General features: G+C 40.5%; 2 protein-coding genes across 2 annotated transcripts; one reads left to right on the top strand and one right to left on the bottom strand.

The window, feature by feature from the left end:
• Positions 1-1,074: 1,074 nt before the first annotated feature.
• On the top strand, positions 1,075-16,567 carry tymp (thymidine phosphorylase). Its single transcript, XM_056245178.1, has 9 exons — positions 1,075-1,417; positions 1,733-1,929; positions 2,248-2,346; positions 9,419-9,548; positions 9,626-9,744; positions 12,870-13,032; positions 13,765-13,992; positions 14,192-14,332; positions 15,796-16,567. Exons 1-9 carry the CDS (start codon positions 1,282-1,284, stop codon positions 15,951-15,953), a joined length of 1,371 nt encoding a protein of 456 aa, XP_056101153.1. The 5' UTR covers positions 1,075-1,281; the 3' UTR covers positions 15,954-16,567.
• Positions 16,568-17,157: 590 nt separating this feature from the next.
• Positions 17,158-18,424, bottom strand: lsm8 (LSM8 homolog, U6 small nuclear RNA associated). The gene is made up of 4 exons (XM_056245184.1): positions 18,271-18,424; positions 17,740-17,780; positions 17,533-17,660; positions 17,158-17,425 (listed from the first exon to the last, which is right to left on the bottom strand). The coding sequence occupies exons 1-4, from the start codon at positions 18,299-18,301 to the stop codon at positions 17,335-17,337; spliced, it is 291 nt and encodes a 96-aa protein (XP_056101159.1). The 5' UTR covers positions 18,302-18,424; the 3' UTR covers positions 17,158-17,334.
• Between the last annotated feature and the right edge of the window lie 212 nt (positions 18,425-18,636).

Genomic DNA, 18,636 nt, shown 5'->3' with positions numbered 1-18,636 from the left:
TTTGAACCATTTGAGGCCACCAATGCCAGTGCAACTGAAAACAAGCAATTGGACTTTTGACTCAAAACCTTTGGTTGACATAAGGCTCTTGTGACAAATTTTCCATGTGACAACTAGCCCTGTTCCATAAAAAAATGCAGATCAGTAACTCATACATTAAAATATGAATGAAAGATATAAGATCAATAATATAGTTAGTTATATAACATTATGGACACATTATTGCTCATACCAAAGCTGTTTATATAATATAATAGCAATTATTCTCATTCATGAAAGTTTTTACAGTATGAAGCGTTACCAATTATTTATAGGCCTATTACAGATATTTTATCATTATAAACAAAATGACTGGAGTTCATTGGCAGGCGATGCTGTAATCATTATTTCACATTATAGCCTCGGGTGTCCACAGATGGAAGCCAGTGTAGATCTGTTGACAATACATGCACGTTCATGACACAGACTGATATTCAGAAGAGAAGGTTAATGTGTCACTGACACGTGATCTGAGAGAGTGTAGTTATTCTACCGTTATTTATTCGGCACGCAGTTAGAGACGGTAAGTGTTCACATTTATCTGCGCAATCAGATGTTGAGCTTGAATATAAAGCAGACTTATGAATTTTTGATACACTTTTCTATGATGTCGGAGTTAACAGATTTTTTTTTTTTTAAACGAACGTTAGAATGAAACGATTTGTTGTTTAGGTAAATCAGAAATTGCAAATGAGAGGCTACTGTAATGAGAGGTTATGTCACTTTCGCACAGTTTTGAATTTACAAAGGTTTTTTTTTTTTGTTATTTACAATGTTCTGTTTGCAGTGTTTTATAGATCATTTATTTATAACTGCAGTGAACTGTGATTGGCCGATGTCCCAACTCCTCTAATCTCATTTACAGTACATTGATTTCTATACAGGTTATATTATTTCCATGAATATATCTATTAAAAATCATCTCAAAACCTAATTTCAGCATCTGTTAAAACAGATTGTTAAAAAAGTTTTTATATAATTATTAAACTATAATTATTAAACTTTATAGTTATTAAATATATTGTGTATACTTTATCATTTCGATCTTTATACTGTATAAACAGATAACTTCAATAAATTGCAATATTTTATGAGCTGGACAAGGGTCATTATAAAATGAAATCAACTTTGGCACAACCAGAGTAAAATCTAACCCTTTACGAAATATTTCCTCTGGACAAAGTTCCTGCTTTATGCCTCACAAAGCTCTTGACTGGAGAAGACATATAATCCGTAGTAAAGATGTCATCTAATAACAACACAATTAGTTTCCCTGAGCTTATAAAGCTGAAACGAGACGGTGACCAACTCAGCCCAGCAGAGATACGAACATTTGTGCAAGGAGTCACATCAGGAGCCATCCAGGACAGTCAAATAGGTAAGATCATTATCACCTAAATTCAGTGTACAGTTAAAGGTAGGGTAGGCAATTTCGGGGAGGCTAGCAATAGCAAGCTAGTTTTGAAAGTATGATCCCTCCCTCCATTCAGAGCGTCTCCAAAGCCACGCCTCGTCCAAAACACATGAACACACAGCAGAGTCTGCAAAGCGTCACGAGACGAGAGACGCCGTTAAATTACCTCATGTCTCATGCCTGAATAAAACAAATTGCCTACCCTACCTTTAGGAAGACACAAACAAAGAAAACTTTTGGGTGGAATTTTACAAAAACAATTGTGTTGTAACGGCACAGGCGCTATGCTAATGGCCATATGGCAGCAGAACATGACTGATGAAGAGACTCTGGCATTGACGAGAGAGATGATGAACTCCGGGGATACGTTAGAATGGCCGGAGGAATGGCGTGTGGTAGACAAGCACTCAACCGGTGGGGTTGGAGACAAAGTCAGTCTTCCACTCGCTCCTGCTCTGGCTGCGTGTGGCTGTAAGGTATGGGAAACACGACGACCAATTGCCCAAATCCTAATATTAAAAGGTCAAACCACATTCGACAACATGAAAACGAAATAATCTTTAGTAATTGTATGAATTCCAATGCACAGTGAAACAGCTGTCAGCAGGGGGTGTAGGCTATTTTAATCTAAAATTCAAATTCTAAGAAAACTATGGCATTTAAAAACCTAAATATGGAACATCCTGCCACTATTTCTATGGCACATTTTCATTTCAGTTACATATTGCACCACCACCCTGAATTTATTTTTAAATTAATGCAAGTTACTCTGACATGTATGGTTTTTTTTCTAGGTGCCCATGATAAGTGGACGAGGACTGGCACATACAGGTGGCACCCTGGACAAGCTGGAGTCTATCCCTGGGTTTAATGTCTCCCAATCCATTCAACAGGTAATGTGGGAACAAGTGGGATTTGTTTACACCTGAACTGATGGTCAGCTCGATTTTATTAAATTATCTATGTATATTTACTCGATTAGTAAATACAATCCCTTAGGTTCTATTATTAAAATATTAAAAATGAGTATCAAATAATACCTATAAATAAATATTGTTAAATATGAATGGCATTTACAATAAGTCATTGAAAATTGAAGCACATTTCAGAGACTATCTACAACTTCTTATTCTTAATATATGTTGCAACATGCTGAACAGGATCCTTTTGTAATAAGGATTTAGTTTGTCACTGTATGAGCCAGGCTGTTAAAAACAATTTGAAGGGTAATACGTCAAGGGTTTTTAAAATCTTTTACTCAATGCAAAATTCAATATAAAAAGGATGACAGCTATTTATTAAAGTAACTAAGAAGTTAAAAAACAGGAACTTTGTTCGAGAAGCCGTTTTACACACATATGTCACAATAGGGAAGATTATTGTGCTGGATTTTCAATAGATAATATTAATGATATTACTACCATGAAAAATCTGATTTTAGATGAAGCATCTTGTGATCAATTTTTATCACACTTCTCGTTTTTATGTCTGTTGGTGATATGTTTTATGTCTATCAATAAACCAAAATAAATATTACTTCCTTTTATTTAGGATGTAGCCATCAGACGAACTTTCGATATGATCTTGATCTAACCTTCTGAACAAACTTTTGACTCAATGGAACCTTGGTCAATAGAACATTTAGTCCATTTCCAAAGTTCCGTTTTTTGCCTGCATTGTGAAATGATTGATTGAAATATTAACCCCTTACAATGTTTTTTGATGATGCATGATATTTTTGCTGATGTCACTAACAAAGGGGAAACAAAGGGTGGGGTGTTGTATTCTTCTTTTTGGTTGAGATTCTCTGAGAACTGCTCGAGAACTCCCGGCCGTAATAACGAGCATTTAAAGGACAATTAGGCTACTCAAGTCTGTCGGTCATTTAAGCTGCGCAGCAAGAGAACAAGTAAGTTAGAATTATCGGCTCTGGATGCTGTAGTTGACTGGAGACTCACTGGAGTAGGATTTAGACGGATGCTGTAGTCGACTGGAGGAGACTCGCTGAAGGATAGTTAGGGAGCGGATGCCGTAGTCGACTGCTATCTCACGACCAATTCGTCCGAATTTGACGAGTGATTAAAAGATGGCTAATTCGTACGAATTCGTACGACCTCATTCGTACGAATTTGTACGATTTGTCTAAACCCACGTGATGGGTAGGTTTAGGGGCGGGGTCAGGGGTAGGTCATTCGTACGAATTCATACGAATTGGGCAACTCGTCAAATATGTAACTTACGTTTTAGCAAAAATCGTACTAATTCGTACGAGTGAGGTCGTACGAATTGTTACGAATTAGCCATCTTTTAATCACTCGTCAAATTCGGACGAATTGGTCGTGAGATCGGGTTGAGACTCGCTGATGTGTGAACGTAGCTAACATCAATTATATTTATACACGCTAAAATAGTTAGGTTTGAGAAGAAAATCCATAACACTATCATAGTTTCATGCCAACTTTATTGGAATCATCAATGAATCATGATTTAGAGAAAGTGACTAATACATACTGACATTATCCTCCCGGGCTAAATTCCTGCTTAGCCTACCATGTCATCCATGCTCTGTTCAAGTATGTTTAATTAATGTTGAATATGAGCATCATCAAATCCATTTTTACCAGTGACTCTAATCCTTAGCCTATATAATGAAATGTATGTAAATGATTGTAGCCCATGTACTGATTCATCATAGAATGCTGTCTCACCCAAAACCAAAGATTTAGCATACACAATATTTTACAAATCAAACACACATTTCTTAGTGGCCAAAGTTATAACTCAATAAAAGGTTACTAAAATGGTACTCTTACTTCAGAATTTCTGTACTATGAGAAACAAGCGCACAGCCATATTTAGAATATTTCATTTCATTTCATTTATTATACAGCAAAGGTTAAAAGTAACATTAAGGTACAATTTAAACGGGCCTGACTCAGTTTAAAAACTGGTTTCCAGCAGGTTCCTTTTCTGCAGAACACAGGCCCGGATTGGCTAATCGGGAGCACCGGGAGAATTCCCGGTGGGCCGGTCTGTTTTATTGGCCAGGAGGGCCGGTGTTGTCATGGCACTGGGTTGAATGCTTTATATAGGCTCCAGTCACAGCTTTCTGAGTGTATAATGAACGTTGTGAAATAATTGCCTAATATTAACTCTAATTTGGTGCTGCAATGATTTGCATATCGCGACGATAACCGACCTCATAATCTGAGCTGCTTCAGTATTCAAACACCGCTCGTCGGCAATGGCAAAATGTTTGAGATGACCGATCAAAGCAAGCGGGATTTATGTTCACAGAAGCGCGAGCCACAGCCGCGCGCGAATCCCAACGCGACGCTTCACGAGATAAGATGCAAGTGGCTAAACTAAACAGCTGTTTTAATTACGAAAGAAGTTTTAAACGACCGAAAGAAATAATCAGTTTGTGAAGACTGTATCAATAAAAACTCAGCTTAAAGCTGCTGTCCGTAACTTTTTTGGGTTAAAAATTATCCAAAATAATAACAATTAAAAAAAACATAACCAGCCAGTGTTCAAAAATATCTGCTTGCTTTTGCCCGATTCAAAACGGTTAGCTTGTAATAATGATTTTAATTCCAGTGGTACTGGTGGATTTCCGCGGGAAATTCGAGCATGTCTTTGCGTCATTATGTCACATCTGTACACATAAAGAAGGCGTCCCGGCTAGTCGGCTATATTGCGTGAGGATGTTGGAGGTGGACATTTTTAGCCTTTTCTCACAGCATTAAATAATTAAACTTATGGCGGATCCAGAAAGGTTCAAACGACAATCACCAGTGACAACTGGACATTCAGCACTTGTAAAACCCCAAATAATTCGGACTTCGGAGTGGGTAACGTTAGAGAAAAAAGAGACTGCAACTGGCCCACGCGAAAACAAGGATAAACATCGGTTCAAAACGGACGCAGAGACGGCTTTTTTTCTTTTAGGACAGGTAAGACATTTCAATAGTTCAATCGTGTAACAGTAGCACACTTGTTCGCTTAATTCACACAGTTACGGAGTTTCCTGTCTTTATTCGTTTAGCTATTATGGTAAATATTTTGTGCTAGCTATGAAAGGGAGCAATTCACCTCTACTCCAAGCAAACCAAACCGGCCTCCTCCGAAATTATATATAGTTTTAAATATGCATCGGATTACAGATACGTGTTTTTTTTTGTTTTTTGTTTTTCTCAAAGAAAACCAGTAAAGAAACATTAATTTATTGGTATGACAATTAGAAATTAGACTGCACAGAAATAGAAACTGAACTACAGGGTAATCATAATACACATTAAATGTAGTCACAATGCTGATGTTGATAATTTGAGAACAAAGTATAATTTGAAAGGTTTGACGCGATCGTTATATTTAATCAGCACGATTTACTGCAAGGCTTTCCCCCCTTAGTTGATGTGGATGTTACTTACTTGTTCAGATGACATTTTCCGATGAAAATTCGTATGTTGTCATGGTCATACTGTAGGCCTACTTCCAAAAGTAGAATGTGTGATTCTGAATGCCAGTTTCCACATCGGCGCGGTGACTGACAGACTCGCAGTCTCAAAACATTGTGTTCATCCGCGCTGTTTCATGCCGATGTGCAACTCACGCAAAGTTAATAATTCCGCGAATAACTGCAATTACAGATTTCAAACAGAGATGGCGACAAAGAGGAAAAATGCCGGACTGCAGCTTTAAGGAAGGGGAGATTAACAGGTAACCTAAGACAAAGTCCTTTTAGGCAAGTCATGCCACTCGGCCGCCATCTTGGTAACGCCTCCGGGCAGCTATTTCCGACTAACAAGACCAGGCTCCTATCTAAATGAATGGGAAGAGACTCAGAACTGCACTTTCACTGGTCATCGGGACATAAAAACTGCATGTATAGAAACAGCAGTAAAATATGATAAAAATCGCTGAAAAAGTTTGATGACTTTGCCCCAAAAGAAGGTTTAAAACACCTTTTCCCCCACAGGTTATACTTTTACTACGCATGCGCAAGGGTTCACGACACCAACTTCATTTACGTCTCTATCCAGAATGCCGGTGTCGTGCTCTACTACAGCACATACTTAGAATGTAAGGTAACATATTAGTGGTCGATATAAAATGCTTTAACTACTGTAACAAGGTTCAGATGTTATGGGAAGAAGGAGGCAGGAACCGGCGAACATTCAACTATTTTAATAAATAAACAAATCCAAAAATGGAAGTATGCCTGCAGCCCCGGACGAGCTGCTGGCCACACAAAACAGAAACAAAACACAACATAAAATCAGGCCTGTTCCTCTCTCGATCTCCATGTCGTCGCTCCACCTTTTATGCCTCCGCTCCTCCGTGAGAGACACGAGACCGATGCGTCGCGCAGGTGCCGCTCATCAGTAATCACGCCACCGGCCTCACGCAGCTCTCTCACGTCCCTCGTCCTCGGCCTGCTCGCCACAACTACCTTGGTAGTCCGGTGTTTTCGCGTTGTTATTATCACCCTCTTCCATGTGGATTCCATCTGATCTTGCACACAACACTATGGCACAAAACAACTCGCTGTCGCCAAATCGTCTCCGCTGTCGCAAACCTCAACTGTGCGCATGCGTCAGTGGAACCAGACGATAGGCTTAAATGTTTCCCGGCTTGACTGTTAAAAGCAGACGATTGGCTTTCCAGCGGGAGGGGCGGGACATATGCATACAACCGCCATCTTTGACGTTACGGGTTTTCCCTATATAGTTGTATTGAGGATTGAGGAAGTGGCATGTCTCCCTAAGATAAAGAGACTGAGGCCCAGTCCCAATTCTCACTTGAGCCCTAAGGCCTTCCTGGAAGTGGACACTTGTTGAAAGTGCACTTAGCGGAGTAAGTGCGCAAGGGCCCGAAGCTGTGAAGAGCAGAATTGGGACAGTTTTGCACACGTCACTTCTGTTGTGATCAGGAGAGCAAACACCATTCATTTGGCTAATGTGTGTGCTGCTTATAATAGCTGTAACATGACACAATCCTTTGAATGAAAAAAATAATATCTTTTTTTACTCTTAGCTACCAACCTTTCTGTTAATGTTATTAATATTAAAACAGTTTTTGGCTAAGATAAATTGTGATTGGGGTTTACCTGAGCTTATACTGCCCCACCGTATTCACAGCGATTCGAAATGCAATTTTAATTATGTTATTATGGAAATTGATATATGAAATTCTTCCCATCCCCTAACATGAAAAAATACATGACGTGTTGGTGATATATTATATATAGGCTAAGGCTATATATTAAGTCTTACATAGGCTATATGAAATAAAATGACACAACCCTGTCTCTTTTTGTTAAATTTCAGTTTTATTGATCAATAATAGCCATTATTAAATTATAAGTAGCCTAAAAAGTATACGAATCTATATAAGTCAAGAAATAAAGCAAGTTAAAAGATTCAGTCAAACATAAGTCAACAGGCTAACGTTACAACATTACAGTTAAATAGCATAAATATATAAAGTTATGAAACTTCACTTTGCCCGCCCCTCAGCCAAAACGATTTGCCAGGGAACAAACCATACATTAATGAGACCAAAGATCGCCCGTTAGATATACACAAGCCGATTTATAGCTCATGTTTAACCACTAGACACAGAGCCCGCGGGAAACGTCAGAATGACTAGCCGAGGTAAGGCTGTTCCAGGCGGGGTACATGCGCCCGCTGATCCATGGAACTCCGAAAAAGCCCGATCAAATTTTTAAATAGGCGCTATCTTTATAAACAAACCACAGATTTGAGCTTTAAACAACTATATTCTCGACTGAAAAACTCTTAAAACTACATTTCGTGACACAATAACACTAATATTTTTAAATTTCGCGGCCTTGAAAAACACTTCACCATACCGGCTTCCTTTATCTTCGGAGTTTCTCCCCCATTGGTTAGCTGTTCGAAACGTCACAACACTACAAGGATTCTGGGTAATATCCCACAGCAAAGTGAGGTCTGATGCGCACTTGCGAAAGGGGTGCATTAAGTGCCCTTATGATCACCCCTGGAGAACACTATTAGAGGATCGGGACACCCTACGGTCTTGCACCCCTTAGCGAGAACGCGCATTGAGGGGCACAAGGGCGCAAGTGCGGATATTGGGACAGGGCCTGAGAGAAGAAGAATGAGAGAAGATGGAGATGAGAAATGAGAGCAGGTAGAGGAATAGCCTATTGCATAGGCTACTGTGCCCAGAATGAGAATAACTTTATTACAATGGATTCCTATTTAACACAGACATACATTTGTTCTTTGCCAATGATGATCATCAGTGTAAAAATAAGCTCAATTTAACAACACAATCCCCTATATATAGACTAATATATTGCCATTGTTATTGTAAATACAGATATTTGTATACCTCGAATGTGTTTATATTTCCCCATATCAACACTGGGACTTTTCACTGTTTGTATTACTTCACTTGTCTGGGTGGGCATATGCCCCCGAACCCCCAGCAAGATCACTTTTTGAACCTCTGTATTTATAAAACCCTTTATACGGCGATTGCACTGAATAGAAATTTAATTTTTTTTTTTTTAAATACAATGAATAACAAGGCTGTACAGAACACTGCACTATTGCAGACTTATAGCTATACTGAGGTTTCAATTACATTATTTTAATATAGTCAGACGGGAACTAAAGTGGGCCGGTCTAAGACATGAAACTCCAGGGCTGAAAATTAGTCCCACTCCGGCCCTGGCAGAACATAAAACACATATTGTGTTTGAACCTGTTTTTGTGGTAGATTTGTATTTCTATGGCATCGCTGTCGAAGAGTAATTAGCTGGTGAAGTGGATTTATTTGTTGTAGAGTTCACAAAAGTATTGTAATGTTGGAAGTGGATGTCATAAATGTCAGTAGCCGGGAAGAGTTTAAAACATAAATCCGGATTTTTACAAAAAAAGCTTAAAATGCAATATTATATTATTCTTCTAGGTGAAGCAGATCCTGCAGGATGTGGGCTGTTGCATTGTGGGACAGACAGAGAGTCTGGTGCCAGCAGATCGTGTTCTCTATGCAATCAGAGACGCCACATCGACTGTTGATAGTCTTCCTCTTATCACTGGTAAGATTACCCTGGACAGCTTCTCATCACAGTGTTAACCCTACTTCTCCTGATTATTTTGTCCATGTTCTGTACAGGCTCCATCATTTCTAAGAAAGGAGCTGAAGGTCTGTGTGCTCTTGTGTTAGATGTGAAGTTTGGCAGGGCTGCTCTGTATAAAGATCTGGATAGTGCTCGCGAACTTGCTCAGTCACTGGTAAGAGAGCTTCTTCTGTTTGTGTGCATGCCTTAAGAATAAAACGATCTGTATATTTATTCAGTGGCATCTTGCAGACAGTTTTGAAGGGGCTCCAGTAGCAGTCCTGGCCCACATGCTCACAAGAAAAGACCAAAGAGAAGAAAACTTTCCATGGGGAAAAGTCATAAGTTGAGGAACTCGATAGATTGACCAAATTTAGACATGTAACTGTGATTTCTGACATGCAGTTTTTACAATAATCATGCAATTTATCCATTTATTTTTTGGAAGTTGCATCCAAAATTTCTTTTGCTATTGGTGCAAATGGGAACGCAAAAAGTATAGTTCTTGTAGTTTCCAATGACCGTTATATGTACGCTTCTGAGAACCCTTGAAATGTTACAAAGGTCCAATACAAAGAATTTACACTAAATTCAAATTTCTATAGTTGCCATTTCAAACATATTTATACATCTCTCTAGTTCTCGCTGTACGTAAAGCCTATAAATCTTCAAATTGTAAGACTTTTTCAAAACGTTTAAACAATGCGTTAAGCTATTGTATTTCCAAGTCAAATTGCAATTAGTAGTAGTAGTAAACCCTTTATTGTCACTTAGTCACAAGTACCAGCGAAATTGGCCATCAACCTGTCCATACAAACATACACTCACCGGCCACTTTATTAGGTACACCTGTCCAACTGCTCGTTAACACTTAATTTCTAAGCAGCCAATCACATGGCGGCAACTCAGTGCATTTAGGCATGTAGACATGGTCAAGACAATCTCCTGCAGTTCAAACCGAGCATCAGTATGGGGAAGAAAGTTGATTTGAGTGACTTTGAACGTGGCATGATTGTTGGTGCCAGAAGGGCTGGTCTGAGTATTTCAGAAACTGCTAATCTACTGGGATTTTCACGCACAACCATCTCTAGGGTTTACAGAGAATGGTCCGAAAAAGAAAAAACATCCAGTGAGCGGCAGTTCTGTGGGCGGAAATGCCTTGTTGATGCCAGAGGTCAGAGGAGAATGGCCAGACTGGTTCGAGCTGATAGAAGGGCAACAGTGACTGAAATAACCACTCGTTACAACCGAGGTATGCAGCAAAGCATTTGTGAAGCCACAACACGCACAACCTTGAGGCGGATGGGCTACAACAGCAGAAGACTCCACCGGGTACCACTCATCTCCACTACAAATAGGAAAAAGAGGCTACAATTTGCAAGAGCTCACCAAAATTGAACAGTTGAAGACTGGAAAATTGTTGCCTGGTCTGATGAGTCTCGATTTCTGTTGAGACATTCAGATGTTAGAGTCAGAATTTGGCGTAAACAGAATGAGAACATGGAACCATCATGCCTTGTTACCACTGTGCAGGCTGGTGGTGGTGGTGTAATGGTGTGGGGGATGTTTTCCTGGCACACTTTAGGCCCCTTAGTGCCAATTGGGCATCGTTTAAATGCCACGGCCTACCTGAGCATTGTTTCTGACCATGTCCATCCCTTTATGGCCACCATGTACCCATCCTCTGATGGCTACTTCCACCATGTCACAAAGCTCTAATCATTTCAAATTGGTTTCTAGAACATGACAATGAGTTCACTGTACTAAAATGGCCGCCACAGTCACCAGATCTCAACCCAATAGAGCATCTTTGGGATGTGGTGGAACGGGAGATTCGCATCATGGATGTGCAGCCGACAAATCTGCGGCAACTGTGTGATGCCATCATGTCAATATGGACCAAACTCCCTGAGGAATGCTTCCAGCACCTTGTTGAATCTATGCCACGAAGAATTGAGGCAGTTCTGAAGGCAAAAGGGGGTCCAACCCGTTACTAGCATGGGGTACCTAATAAAGTGGCCGGTGAGTGTGTATATACGATATGACAATGGGGTAGACAGGACAGGAAGACAGGGAATTGAGGGGAAAAAAAATACAGCATGACATGAGGAGAGGTGAGGAGAAAAAGGCAACCCCCAGACTATGCTCGTGTAAGGAGTACAGTGTGGGAACAAGAAACAAAACACCTCAGCAACATCAGCACACAATCAGTACACTCTACAACATGAACAAAAACTTGCAACAGGGGTGGGGAGTGGTGGATGGAGGTAGCCCAGCGCAGGCAAGCAGCCATCCGGTCCTACAGCCATTTCGGCGCTGGTCACAGACCCGCCTGTCAGACTGAGGGGTACAAAGCGGCGAAGGCGAGGGATGGGGTGTGGGACAGGTGATTGCATATCTGTATATATATGTAAGAGTTCATGTATGTGTAGGCCTGGAGAGTCGCTATGCCTGGCATCATAATCTAGGTGCCTCAGTCCGCAGGATTGTCATAGCGATACACAGCAAGTTGCCATGGAGACAACCTTGATCAGGTCCCAGACAGAGTCAACAATCACCAGGTGTCTGGGGAGTCGGGCAAGGAGCGCAAGAGCGGCTCACTGCAGTGCTCTTCCGGGGGAATTGTTGTTCCAACAGCGGCCTTGGCCCAGGCCAGTGCTGGTTGAGGGCGGACGAAAACAGATAAGATTGGGATTGTTTGGTCTTGGGGCGAGTAGCCGCATTCCAATTTACACGGCTATTCTCCTGGTCCATTTTGGTCTCCACGATCCATTTGCCTTTGCAAAGCTGTGAGCTTCTCCATGATGTTATCCATATTGTGGTTCATAGATCCAGTCTGAGTGCTGACAGCTCTGCCCACTGCTTCAATCATGACGGGCAGCCTTGTGAGGCTTTGGACAGCTGTCACCGTCTTTTTAATTCCTCGATAACCTAACCAGGGCAATGCCTAATCCAATCAGCAGAAGACCTGTTATCATGGTTCCGAATAGGTAGATATCTTCAACGTCCTCCACGGAAAGAGCCGCCAGACACACGACCCGCCACCTCTCCCACACGTCCATCGTGTAGCCAGCTGCGAATGTTCCGGCAGGGCAGTCAGGTTCCCCCGAACCCAAGCTTCTCGTCGAGAAGATGGTGTCAATTGCGTTGAGAGACCAGTTGATCAAATCCATAATTTCTTAGTTTGGAGAGCAGTGCGGAGAGAGCCTCTCAAAGTACAAGACAGTAGACTAGACGTGACGAGAGGAGCAAACATTTAACTCTGAATGTCACACAATTCTGGTGTCCATGTGCCAATAGGTCACTGCAGGCAACAGGCTGGGTGTGAAGACAGGGGCGGTGCTTAGCCGAATGGACGCTCCTATTGGCCAGAGTGTAGGAAATGCGGTTGAGGTGTGTGAGGCTCTTGAGTGTCTTAAAGGACGAGGGCCAGATGATCTCACAGAACTAGTTACAATTTTAGGTAAGGAAAAAAACTATTTTTAAACATCCCACTGTAAGGGTGTGTTCACACTTGTACTTCGGTTCTCTTGGTTCTTTTGGTTCAGACCAAAAAAGGAAAATAATACATTTAGTCCTGGTTCGCTTAGTGTTCACACTTATCATTTTTAAGACCAAACCTAATGATACAAAAAACAAACAACACACACACAAAAAAAAACTTATTTTGCGATGTGTAAAGGTGTCAAAACAAGAACAGGAATACCTCCATTGCACACAAATAAAGATCCGCTTAAAAGAGACTGCGTTTCTGATGCCTGTACCGAACTGTAAGATCAGCGTTTTCTCTCCTATGACGAGAAAAAACAGCTATGCTTCAGAATTCTGTCCTTTTTAGAGTCGCATCTTGTAACATCACTTCTTGTTTTTGGTTCGTTTACATGCCTTTGGCCCCCTCATATTTCAGTCAAACCGCATCAGAGTTCATTTAGAAGCGGAGCGAAACCCATCTTTTCAGCGGTCTCGATCTGCTTGTTTGGTGCACATCAGGGTTTGGATGGCAGCGTTCACACTCATTCAAATGAACTGCACTGAGTAATCGCACCAGAGTTCATTTTAATTGAACCAAACCTGCCAAGTGTGAACACACCCTAAGATGACATAATGGAACCAAATGTCTAATTGTGATATTCTTCAAGACAAATTGTCCACAAATGTCTGCGATAAGGAAGCATTAAAGTGTCATTGTATTTAGGTGGACATCTCCTGTGCATGTGTAGCTCCACCTTTACTCTAGAGAGTGGGAAAAAGGAAATCGCTCTAAAGCTGAAGAATGGAGAAGCCCTGGAAAAGTTCCAGGCGATGCTGGAGGCTCAGGGTGTGTCTGCAGATGTTGCACGTTCCCTGTGCTCAGACGAGACGGACTACTTTCAGCACATGAGGCGTGCTGCACATCAGACAGAGCTTAAGGTGCCAGATGATGGTAATTATGATCCATGTTCTCGTTTGAGAATCAAATATGTTAATTATTTTACATAACACTAACAGCACAGGCATGATTACAAACAGATTGCACAGAGCTCGCTATTAATATTCACTGTTATTCATCTGCATGCAATCATCACGTCCATTATCTCAGCAGCAGCCATTGTGTGTGTATGTGTGAACCGTTTGATTGACAGGAGCCGTTTTGGACATTGATGGTTTGGCCCTGGCTGAAGTGCTGCACAAGTTAGGGGCGGGACGTACTAAAACGGGAGAGAAAATAGATCATAGCGTGGGAGCAGAGATCTTGGTTAAGATGGGACAGCAGGTACAGAAAGGTTAGTCTCAATCTATCTCAATTATTATGTATGGAACAAAAAACGAACATACTGCTTACTAAATAGCATAAAGACTACTATTAAAAATGGTATATGAAAAAGTATTTAATATGCAACAATAAACATTTAAAAATGTCACATGACGTTACCACATTGCATGTTTACTTCAGAAATGCTGTTATTTTTAACTGTAGTTCATTTACATTTTTAACTGGCAAAAGACTTTTGGCAATGTGTATTCACACCAGGAAAGTCCGATAGTTCACTTGCTTTGGTCCGGACCAAAACATTTTTTTTTTTTTTTTTTTGTACGGTTCGCTTTCACACTGCTCTTTTTGCAAGTGAACCAACATTTGTAAACAAAACCACACGTGTGATAAGGTCGTCCATTCATTGGACAAGGATTCTCAAGTAGGGAAATCAGGAAGTGCAAAAAAGGCTCAGCATGGAGATATTTCGTACTGCAATATTTATTATTTTACTAATTTTGTGTTATTCTGTACAAACGCAATATGAAGAAACTGCGCAGAAGACGGATAAGGTATAAAGTTTTCATTCATAGAGAGGGGCTATGTTCACACATTCAAATAATGAGATTCTTATTGTATATACTGCTAACAAGTGCTGTCAATGTTAACGCTTGCGATTAAGTTTGTCCAGTTTAACGCAGCGTCATCCTTGTATTGTAACTATCGTTACATTATATGAACTGCAAAAGCTTTTTTTGCATCTATGCGCGATTAGAAAGAGAACGCTCTGTATGTGAATGTCCTGATGCACACACTCATTCATTCATTCCATTCCAATGACGCACACACGACGCGCAGAAAGACGCGCAACAGTATCGTGTGGCCAGACAGCGCGCCGGAATGGAATTCTCTTTCGCACTTGAACAACAATAACACAAACCATTAATGCCAAAATCTCCCACTACGGAAGCTCAAAGCCGCAGTGCTTTCTTGCAATTGGGTCGGTTCATGTTCACACCGTAAACGAACCGTACCAGAGTTCGTTTGGAACCGTACCGAGACCACCTCTTCAGCTGGGTCTCGGTTCGGTTGTTTGGTCTGCACCCGAGTTCGATTGCTGTATTCACACCTGCCCAAAAGGTCCGCACCAAGGGGGGGAAACGAACTAGAGTTCGATTCAATCGAACCAAACAAGGCAGGTGTGAATACACAAGATTTATTTCAATTTTGCTCCTGGTTCATTTATCACACTGGAAATGGAAGGACAAATCGCAATGTGGGAACCATCACCCACGATGGTATGCTATGGTTGTATGTACTAAACATTTTCGCAAATGTGAAAAACATTTTATAGAACATTTGTATGCTGTGCACAGTATACTTGCAGCAAAACGTTGTACTGTAGTTGTACAGTATTTCAAACACAGCCTAAATCTCTGTAGTGTTTTTTAAGACAAATCTGTGTTGTTGATACCCTATTGATTCAATTGGCAGGTGAATCATGGATCAGGATTCATCACAATAGCCCAGCTGATCTGAGTGCACACCAGTATGTCCTGCAGAAAGCATTGGTCATTGGCAGCCTCAACAAATACAAGGCAGTGTCATGTGTGGCAGAATTCATCTGCCCAAACAATCCCAACAAATCTTAAAGCTTGTAAAGTATGTTTTACTCTGAATGTACTGATCCTTAGAAACAATATCCTTTACATGAAGTACTAGGGAGGTTTTACAAGAAGAGCATGACAGACAAAGAGAGACACTGACCTTTGAGCTCTGAATCTGGAAAATCTTTAAACATACTTGCTTACCAGTAGCTGAAATAATACTGTAGCCCAGGACTGCTCAATCCTGTCCTGGAGATCTGCCTTCCTACAAAGTTTAGATGTAGCTCTAATCCACCTAAACCAGATGATCACGGCCTTCAGACTGAACCTGTAGATTACAGGCAGGTGTGTTGGATCAGGAGCTGGAAGGTGGATCTCCTGGACCAGGATTGAGTACACTGGTACAGTAGATGACTGCTGCCACCACTGACTAGTAGATGAACTGCAGCATAACAGGCCACAAACATCTATGATGATCAGTAACTCACATGAACAAGCACCAATTTGTCTTTTCGGGCATTTGTTGGCGATTTCGGGGCTAAAACCACACAGCCTGTACCGTATTCTCAGAAAACAGGGTCTGCTCTCGTTCTTCTTGTAAGCATCCATGATGATACCCTAAGATATGTATCTGTCAGAAGGTAAAAGGAATCTGATTCCACTAATTCTGAATTCCAAGTGAATTCTATTTGGGTTTTTCAAAATGATTGTGCTGACTTTATTTTCACATTTTTTTGCACTTCAAACCACCCATAAAGCATAACCCTGGTGCTTCATTTATGTTTTTCTCTGTGTATTTAATCAGACCAACTAATAGCGAATGCGATTATCTTTTTCTTTGTAATAAAATGAGGTTGTATAGATGGTAAGATAAGGTGTTCTTTGCTGCCATATAGTGGTACAAATCATGTCCAACAGAACCCCTTATGTAATGTGCAGATTCTCTACATGCTTAAATAGCTGGTTTTTGATATCTGAAAACATATCTAGGCCATAGTTTATATATATATATATATATATATAGTGACAATACCTTTATATAAATAAAAACATTTTGACCCAAAAAATTGCTTCACTTTCTTTGGTGTGAAATATAACCTGGATATTTCTTTGAGAGATTCATATTTACGGTTTATATTTATGACAGTCTTGCTAAAGTTAAAATTTTGACAGGAATAGGGTACTTACATCAGTCTTCATTACCTTGTCTTTCCCCCTCCATCAGAAATAAAGAAATATTTAAATCAAATAATTTCCACTTTTTTTATTTCAACACACGTAAAAAAGGATATGCACTCAAGTCTATTTTCTTCAAGATTAAAAATGGCAAATAATATAGCTGCTTTTCGAAGCCTGCAGATTTCCTAGGGTAAGAGATGGGGAGTTTCATCTAAATGTGGATTTTTCTGTCCTTGTTTGGGAGGCATCAGTGCACCACAGAGTTCAGCGGTTCTGCTCTTATGTTTCCAAGGTCCAGCGCAGAATCTGTTTCTTCATCGATTTCACCAATTACAGCCCTTAAACAAATAAACATACAAGTCTGTTACTATTATGCCTTCAAAAATCAAATGAAGTCTTGCACTGTGTAAACAAGTATGAGAAATACTAGGAGCATAATACTTACACATTATCACCTCTGACAATATACAGTCCCAGAACCACCTGCTCCACTCCCTGGGAAGAGCTGAACACCCGCTCGTGGCTTTCATCCAGGATGAGGTTGATTGTCTGATCGAAACCCTTTAGCGTCCCCTAAGATCAAGACAATAAATGTCATAAGCAGGCTCCTTTATTAATGCACACATACAATGTTTACTTGAGAAAAACTCACCACAATCATCCTGCCATCTGATGTGACGATGGCAACTGTCCCTTGAAATATGTCAGTTCAGGCTTATAAAGACAGCAGTAAAGCTACAAATCACATATCTCTAACTAACACACACACACACACACACAACTACGTAGGCAGCTCACATATAAATATTAAATTAACGTATATAATGTAGTACACTGAACGAACAGAGTCAAATAGCATATTATACATGCTTATATAGCACATTTCTATTAATTATATAACCATCAGACATATTACATGCATGCTAGTATACATTGTACAAACACATAACCAGACGCAATTTATCCATGCATTATGCCTATACACTGTAATACAGTACTGTTATGTAGTAAATGCACACTAAAACGCGATGATGGCTTTATCACGTTCAATACATGCTAAATCGCTTGCTCGCGCGCCACATCTCGCGTCCATTGAAACATAAACATTAAAACATAAAAATGCCCACATTCAATGAGCTACAACACTGTCAATGTGCTTATCATGAAATGCTTCAAAGGATACGGTTAATGTAACTCTCGAGAGCGGTAGACATCTCTGTTGGTGCGTGTTTAAATCCACCTGGGCTCGAGTACAACTACAAGGAAACACATTCGTACAGCTGCGACCTGAGCCGGAAATGTAAACGGAGAGACTTGAGTAGCCGATGACCTATCAAGCTCAACAACAGGCAGTACTAGTCGAGTAGGAGCAATAGAACATGTGGTAATTTATGTAGTCCAGCAGATGGCGCAGGCTATAGGTTTCTTCCGGTTTCTTCTAACAAGTAGGGTCTATACGTATAATAGGGTTCAGAGCAACTTTTGAGATTAGAACCAGTTCTTGTTGAAAAGGCAAATTGTTTCAATGTCACAGTGGGGACCGATGGAT

Source organism: Rhinichthys klamathensis, unplaced genomic scaffold, assembly GCF_029890125.1.
Source record: "Rhinichthys klamathensis goyatoka isolate OS25496 unplaced genomic scaffold, OSU_Roscu_1.1 h1tg000029l_1, whole genome shotgun sequence".
NCBI classification, from domain to species: domain Eukaryota; kingdom Metazoa; phylum Chordata; class Actinopteri; order Cypriniformes; family Leuciscidae; genus Rhinichthys; species Rhinichthys klamathensis.
The sequence above is the reverse complement of the archived record's forward strand: the minus strand, read 5'-3'. Positions and strand labels throughout refer to the sequence as shown.